The sequence below is a fragment of the Leuresthes tenuis genome, unplaced genomic scaffold (genome assembly GCF_036924035.1).
Source record: "Leuresthes tenuis unplaced genomic scaffold, fLeuTen1.0.hap1 SCAF_10, whole genome shotgun sequence".
Classification (NCBI taxonomy): Eukaryota; Metazoa; Chordata; class Actinopteri; order Atheriniformes; family Atherinopsidae; genus Leuresthes; species Leuresthes tenuis.
The window spans coordinates 29,403,640-29,412,004 of NW_027325364.1; the positions used below are offsets into that span (position 1 = coordinate 29,403,640).

General features: G+C 41.2%; 1 protein-coding gene across 1 annotated transcript; it reads right to left on the reverse strand.

The window, feature by feature from the left end:
- Window positions 1–842: 842 nt before the first annotated feature.
- LOC140316856 (uncharacterized) lies at window positions 843–7,926 on the reverse strand. The gene is made up of 14 exons (XM_072394885.1): window positions 7,838–7,926; window positions 7,404–7,480; window positions 7,112–7,184; window positions 6,900–7,012; window positions 5,727–5,752; window positions 5,300–5,437; window positions 4,175–4,284; window positions 3,986–4,081; window positions 3,819–3,902; window positions 3,605–3,731; window positions 3,369–3,474; window positions 1,956–2,138; window positions 1,798–1,872; window positions 843–1,642 (listed from the first exon to the last, which is right to left on the reverse strand). The coding sequence occupies exons 1-14, from the start codon at window positions 7,863–7,865 to the stop codon at window positions 1,559–1,561; spliced, it is 1,320 nt and encodes a 439-aa protein (XP_072250986.1). The 5' UTR covers window positions 7,866–7,926; the 3' UTR covers window positions 843–1,558.
- Between the last annotated feature and the right edge of the window lie 439 nt (window positions 7,927–8,365).

An 8,365-nucleotide genomic window follows, 5' to 3' on the forward strand; every position in this document is an offset into this window, starting at 1 on the left:
AATGGTACTTATGGGTGAGCAGGGTCTTGCCACTGCTTAAACCACATATAGTTTTGGGCCAAAATGAACTAAGATTCTACACAGAGATTGGGTTAGGGGCCACATACACACACTAATTTTAAGACATATTGAAACATTTATTGATTTATTCCTTGCATACACGTACAGGCGTGATACTTATAGCTTTTATGAAATGTGCTCATTGCAGAGTTATGATCAGTTGAGTAATGAAGGTTGAACTATTCTGGGAAAGAGGTTCTGTTCCCAGCATCATGGTAAACACTCCTGATACAGAAAGGTTTAGCTAACGCATTACAATTGTTTTACACATGCATATGCAATGAAAACTTGCTTGCTGCTGATAATCGCAAAGAAGAACAGCTTACACATAACAGCTCACATAATGAAGTTATATCAAAAGGGGGATAACAAGAATCTCCTGTCTGGTTGTGCTGCACCTCAAGGTAGTTGGCCACTTGCAGTTTGGGGACCTGCTAAGTTGGCTGCCGCTAACAGGTGTTACACAATACAGAATATAACGGTCCTACCTCATTTAGTTGACATGAGTAAATCATGTCAAAAGGGGGAGTTGTTATAATTGGCTTTGATCTTAGACATTATAAATTCATATTCTGTATTTTCCTAAATAACCTATGTTCCTAGCTGGTACTTTTCCACTCTGCTCATACTGCACAACAGATGACCTTAAATGGTCCAAGACCTTAGAAGGACATAAACAACTGGGTCAGACAAAATATCTGTATTAGGGCAGATAGGTCTGGTACATTAGATCCACGCCTAAAACAGCACTCACACATACACACACATTGTTTATCACATCCAAAGAACACAACAAGGACAGCAGCTGGCCTGAGCATGTCACCCAAAACGGGCCAATTATACTCTGACAAGTGTGAAAACAACTTCTGTGAGATAAAGCTGAATATAAATATGACATGTTTCCGGATAACGGGGCTCGGCCTGACGGATTTCGTGCGGGAGCTCTGGCACTCCGAGTCCAGCGCTGCAATATACTTTACTTGTGACCACTAATAAATACTTTTTTAATAAACGATTTCTCCAGCTTATTCTTGAGCTTCCAATGAAAAAATTGGGCTAACAGCGTTCAGGATCAAAGGTCTATTCAGACCTAATGTTAAAGTAGAATTAGCTTCCCTGAATGCAGTCAAGTCACAAGTTTGTTGTACATTTTTGAGTGTTGTTAAACGTAACATTATTTAATTTTCTGCTGGAACCTCGCAGCTGTGCACACTTGTGCCTTGTTAACTGGACTGTAAAAAGCTGGCAGTAAACATGATCTCTCAACTTCTTTATGACAACATACTTTCTTAAACAGTAAACATGAGTTCATACAAATACATCCAGATGATTCTTTATGTCAACAGCTCCACAGATACACATTTAATCGGTAAATGTTTCCATGGTTAATAACATGTTCTAATTCAACCGGACTAATACAAAACTTTAAGACATTAGCTTCCTAGTCCTGTTTAATCCTGCAGGCAGAACTTCATCACATCGACAAAAGCATTTTTGATTATATGTAATTATTAAAGATTGACTCATATTTTTCTTGCTTTCCCGATGTTGCTCTTGGCTCCCCGTTTTGCTCGATGAAAGCCTGAAATCATAAAGAAAAAAAACAACATTCATATCTAATATCATATATAAGGAAGCTTTAACGAGAGAAGATACTGTGCAAAAAGCACCTGCAGCTGGCAGGTCATCCACTTTATTAAATGGAACTCCCTCTGAGTGGCTTGGGTGGTGTCTTACCTCCATCTCCTCTAAAGTGGCATAACCATCCTCCACCTTCTGCCCCAAGCCATGACTGAAGCTCGAGTACCGCTCCTGTTTAACATTGGACATAACTTGAATGTTCATTCACATATGGTGCAGGTGTATGTTTTACATACGTGCGGCTGAACGCATACCTTCACCATACCAGCGATTACCCCATCCTCAATGAGGCGAACAGCATTCCTGAGTCCTCTTGCAAAGGCGTCCATGGCTCCAATGTGAGCCACGAAAAGGTCCTCGAGGTCTGTCGACTCTCTGCGAACCTTTGCATCAAAGTTCAGGCCTCCTGACTGCAGACCACCTTGTTCAATGATGGCCTGTAATAGATTAGATACTAAGGAATTACTGGTTCCATTATCTCCGTTTTCATGTGCTGCTAATAAAGTGAGCCATTTCCTTATTTCAAAATCCCACTTTACCCAATTAAACCTTAATTGTTCACTAGTTGCGTAAAGATAGCTAAAGATGCATCAGTTGATAGATTTATACTAACAGTGCAAAAGTGGATAATATATTATGTGCAATGGGAAGGCTGTCAAACTGAATTGCCCATTTGGGATGAATCGAGTTTTCTAAACTGAACTGAGCAGACGGGGAGTTTGCTTTTGATAATGACTCCAGCGAGACTCTTTCAGCCTCATTTAGCCAACTGTTTTAGTTTTGTGGTCTAGTTTTATCTAATTATTTCAAAGAAAAAAAGAACAGCATGATAAGAGCACTTTACGTTACGTATCCAACACAAAGCAGAGAGCAGAGTAAGAAACCAAGTAGCTGGCAAATCTCACAGAGCAAGAGAACTATGTAGAGGAGTGAGTATAGATGCAAGTGTATGTTGACTGCACAAACACATGATTGCAGCATCACCATTAAAGAGTTTAGTTGTTTCTGTTTCAACATCACAATTTGTTGGCGCAATGACCAATGCTACGGATGCAATCTCCCACTTAGGCTGCTGTCATGTTTAAAAAAAGAACATTACACAGTCTGAAATGGGTGTGGGCTCCTCATGACCAGATCATAGTCACATTTGGATTGTCAACTTACATTTGAATAACTCCCCCTAGGGTGTTGTTCATGAATGATCTTGAAACAATTGGGGCTTAGTCCAGTTCAGTCATTGGATTTACATAAGATTTTCAAGTTATTCTGGAGTAAATTAAGTTAAGATGTGTTGTACAAGTCATCTGTTATAATAGCAACTTAATGCAATCTGAGTTATTTTTAAAATGTAATAAAACATTAAGAATAAATTAGAGGCTTAAAAGTAATTTTATTTTGCTGACCCCACCCTTATTATTCAAACTTGATACTTGTGTTCACAATGAATGTGAGCTGTATCTTATCCACCTGATACCCTCCTCTTCTTCATCTGTCCAACTCTCACGGCATCCCATTTGTCTGCTGCACTCTTTATCTCTGTAGTAATCTTGCAAGTTGTCTTTTAAATGTTGTGGCTGATCATTGAATAACTTTGCTTTTGGACAATGTCACTTTTATTAAGATTACCGGCAGTATACTTAGTAGACAAACTCATTTAATCAGCTTACCTTCATGACCAAGGTGGTGTTCCTGATGTCCATGGGGAACTGATCTGTGTCCCAGCCCAGATCAGGAGAACCGGTGTTTGAGTCAACTGAGCCTAACATGCCAAAACTGTTCACCAGTCAGCGAGGACGACAAAAAGCAGTTAACATATGGCAACACTCAAGCTATGACAGCAACTTCTGCCACATAGATAACTTCAAAATGCAGTTAAATTTCCAGTAAAATCATGATGTCTTACGCCGAGGCCATGACAATGTCATGCTCATAGGAGTGCCCTGCCAGAGTGGTGTGGTTGGGCTCGATGTTCAACTTAAAGTGGCTCTCCAAATTATAATGCTTCAAGAATCCTATAACACTCATTGCATCTAAAGCAGGAGAGAGTGAGAAACATTCAACAATGGAGGAGGATGATGAAATGGCACATTTGCGTCGGTAGATTTAGGAAGCCTCACCATAATCATACTGGTGCTTGCAGGGCTCCTTTGGCTTGGGTTCAATAAGAAACTGACACTTTAACCCAATCTTCTCCTTGTACTCTGGAGACAGATTCATAGACAAACTATACAGACTTGCGACTAACCGAAACTCAGCCTGTTGTCGTATTCACGTGCACACTTACTGATGGCCATTTTGAAAAAGTTGGCCATATGTTTCAGTTCAGCTGCGACATCTGTGTTGTGGAAGGAAAGAAAACCCTCTCTACCTCCCCAAAAGACTGAGGACACAAACATATGCTGATTGCAGAGAGTGGACAATATTTACAAATGGAAATGGTGTACTTTACATGTCATACAAATCAAGTCCTCACCAAAGTTTTCTGCACCCAACTTTTTGGCAATGTCCAGACCCTTTTTCACCTGAGCGCTGGCATAGGCCAGAACATGGAAGTCCGGGTTGGTGGCAGCGCCGTTCATGTACCTGTCATGAGAAATCTAACATTAACGCATGCATGACACCAATTAGTTTTAGAGCAAAAGTACAATACTCAGTGAGTTGAAGAGGATAAATGATCCACCTGAAGACATGAGTTTCATTTAAGTAGCTGGTTACAAATGTATACGGTTTAAACTTGTTCATTTATTTAAATTCACTGTATCACATCCTAATGATGCAAGTTGTCAGAGGGTTTTCCTCCCTGGAGAGGTTGGAGCTGTGAGCCTTGCCTCGTGCTATTAATGCATCAGTGCCTCTGTAACTGTGCAGTTCCAGACATCATTATACATCCACCTCAAATAAAGAGAAAACGGTCCACTTTACTGGTTGTGGCAAAGGCAGAGGGAATTTCAGCTCCCCCCAGCTATAGTTCTCAGTGAGTTTTCACCGTGGATGAAACATCGTTTGTCTCCGGTACTGAAGTAACAGTAAAACTGGGAAAGATGACGTCAGGTGGGTTTAGGCTTTCTGATGTGAAACTAATTCTGTATCTGCCCACAAAATTATGATTTTTCATAGCCACAGCACAGGAACTGGAGTGGCAGCATTAGTTTAAAAACTCCTGTGAGGCAACAGTGCTTTTTGATTCGGAGCCAGCCGCTTACAGGATCCAGACACATTTTCATGACTGCCGGACACTTTGCGGCTCCTCCCGCACAGCCTCGGGTTATGTAGGCAGAGCAGGGCCTTGACACTGCTCACACCACATATTGTTTAGGATCAGAATGAACGCTGTCTAGACAATGATGAAGAGGTAGTAGCATTCTCAGAAAGCAGGTGCCAGATAGAGATTGGGTTTGGGCCACATACACACAGAATGATATCAAGAGGTATAAGAAGATCTGGGAATTTCCGTGCATACTGCCTGCCATGTATATGTAGCTGTGTCGCTCCGATCAATGAATTCCCCATAAGAGGCTGCAAGGGCCTCTTTTTTGTACTCTTCTCTCCACAACAGTGTCACATTCATTTTCATACATGCTGGTTTAAGAATACTGACCTTGGGTGGGCAAAGAGGTTGCAGGTGACCCACAGAACTTTGACTCCAGTCTGGTTCTGCAGGTGGCGAGCCAGGTCTGTGATTTCATCCAGATTCTTGTTAGACTCTTCCAAAGTGGAGCCCTCAGGGGACATATCACTGTGAGGAGAAGAGCTCAACTGAGAGGTCTTTTATGCGCTTATATTTAGCAAAATGCATTAAAAACAAAAAGCTGGGGACTCCAAATTTGACTCTTTCATAACGTAAATCAATTTTGTTCCTCTAACATTTGTGCATTGTGTCTAACTGAAATTATATGCAGTCTTGTATAAAACTATAGTTAATATACAAAACCCACTTGAGGGTACATGTAGTTACATCACGTGAATTAGCTTCTGTCTGAACTTTCTAAAATGGGGTGAAAGCAAGATTATTTGAAGTCACTCACCGGTCATGAAATGTGTAATACTTGACCTGTGAAACAAAAGCAGAAGTTCTACAGAAGCAGTTCACTAATTCTGATTAGATATAGCACTGTGGAAAAGTCTTCATATTTTGCGTCAAAGGAAACCAGCATTTTAATAATCTCTGGAGGTGTTTCAGAACTATATTTTCACTGAAGGGCTTTCAGGGTTTTTCTTTGGACACTGGCTGCTTTTTCTCACAGTTTCAGTCCAGTTGTTGAGCTTAAACAACTTCATATTTATGCATTTCTTGTTTGTTAAGCTGCTTAACGCTGACCTATGAATGATTATATCATAAGAAAGGCACCTAACTCAACAGATAAAGCAGTGATATTCATATATATCACGGAAAACTTGATATTCTGTTTCCTGACGCAAAACCACACTGTTTTAGTTTCTTTAGCCGAATCTGCAAAATAAGTGTTAACATAGTACAAAGATAACAGTCTGACAGACAATAAATAGTGTTTTTGCAATAACAATGTGATTAAGAATGATCAGCTGAAAACACATTTCTGCATGGTGCGTGCAGACCTTAAGAAACTGAAGAAATTGGTCAAGTGGAGGACAAAAGAAGAAAAGGATACAGCGGGAAAAAAAACTATCTACAGCAGATGAACGGTATCTGAATTATTAGAGATCATCACAAATGGTCTCCATGGGAGGGTGACTGTCAAGAATCCATTCTTAAGGAAGGGAAACAGAGTTTTTTCTGACGTATGCCAAATGACACAAGAAGTGGACTTAAAATATGTGGCAGCAGGTTTTATGGAGGGATGAATGCTCCCCAGAACCTGGACCTCAACATTATTGAAGCGGTGTGGGATCAACAGCCAACATCCAAAGAGCTTTGGAAAAGCCTGAAGAAACTATTCTTGAAGACTACTTAAAGAAATGACAAGAAAGCTTGTGTAAGAGGGTTCAGGCTGTGTTGAAGAATAAAGGCGAGCATGCCTAATATTGACTTTCAAGTTCATTACATTTGTATAAACTATTTTTGCTTTGTATTCTGCATTCTTATCATGCTTGCACTCGTTTCAATTATTTGCTCCATCTATTTGCTGTTTTCCTGGCAATACATAAAGAAATGAGAGGTGGCTCACAACTTTTGCACAGCACTGTACAAAAGATGTCAAAGCTCAACTGAATTCCCTCACACCAAGCTTGGTGAAGAACTCAAAGGCAGCACGAAGTCGCTTCTTAGCCGACTCCATCGGGGAGCCTTCATTCCATTTCCGGTGGAGGGTTGGAAACCCAAAAGGATCAGCACCTACACAAAGGAGAAAAGTGCTGACCTGAATGTAAAGAGTGAATCTGTTTTAATCAGCACAAAGCCTCTGCCGACTGTTTGGCTCAGTTGTTACAGTACCAGTTCCACAGAAGGAGTGCCAGTAGCAGACTGAGAATCTCAACCAGTCCCCCATCGTCCGCCCCATCAGCACCTGCACAGAGGAACACTGAGCTCCACACAGACTGCCACAGCTCTGCATTGAAAACTACCACTTCCTGCAAGGCCCTCAAGAAAAAAAAAGTGTTATTGGATCTACTTCATTCCTGTCAGTTTCAGTATTTGCAGCCAAGCGCCAAAGCTAAAAAGGGTGCTTTGCAAAAATCCATACCTGGGTCATTTTCATGCATGTGTCTCTGTGAGCCACACCTACCTCCTCTGCATTGTAGTGTTTGAAGCACATGACATCTGTGGGTCCAGCACCTGGAACATACTGGATCTTGGGAATGCCTGTGGCACATAGTCGAGCAATATTTGATAAGAGGAGAAAGAGCTATTTGAAGCCGCATAGCCACGTGGCACATCCGAAATGTATCGGAATGGACAAACTGTGTTTATGAGCAGATGTGAGACTTTCTTTACATGTAATCGGGGGACAAACAGTTATCTTCCATGGAAGAACAGAGGAGCGTCGGTTTTATCTGCTGTGTTTTGGAAAACATATCTAGTCGCCTTGCTCGCCATACAAACAAACATTCTGTTCTCACCGGGTACATTTGCTCGTCATACAAACAAACTTTCTGTCCTCACCGTGAACATTAACATACACACATCAGACGGTATGCCTTCCAGAGGCGTTACATTTACCCCCAAAAAATTCCTCTTGAGCTGCCATTTCTGGATCCCAACGTCCACAGCTGTTTCAGCTCACGGCAAATTTAGCTCACGTCCTCTCAGCTCGTACACACACACAAAAAAAGTGTAAAAAGGCGCAGTTCCGTCCACAGTCACAAGGTGTCACTAAAGCCCTTCGAAATTAGACCCCCGTGGTTTGGAGCACTCCTTCTATTTAAATTCCACATATTAATTTATCAAGTAAAGTCACGTCATCTTTGCTTCTCCAGCACATTTAAAGCAACAGAGGCTGGCCCAAGTGTTTTCTATGGTGAAAGAAAAAAACGGTTTACGGTTAAACAGGTAACGTGAGAATCATGGCACAGAAGAGTAAAATAACTGGAGTAATGTGCGTTCTGTTCCTTGTGCCAGTTGGAAGTCTGGCAGCTGCATTCTGAACTCACTGTGGGCTTGAAATGTTGAACCGAGTTAGCCCCATATGTAAAGACGTACTACAGTCCAACCAAGAGGAGATAAAAGCATGGATGTAAATTTCCACGT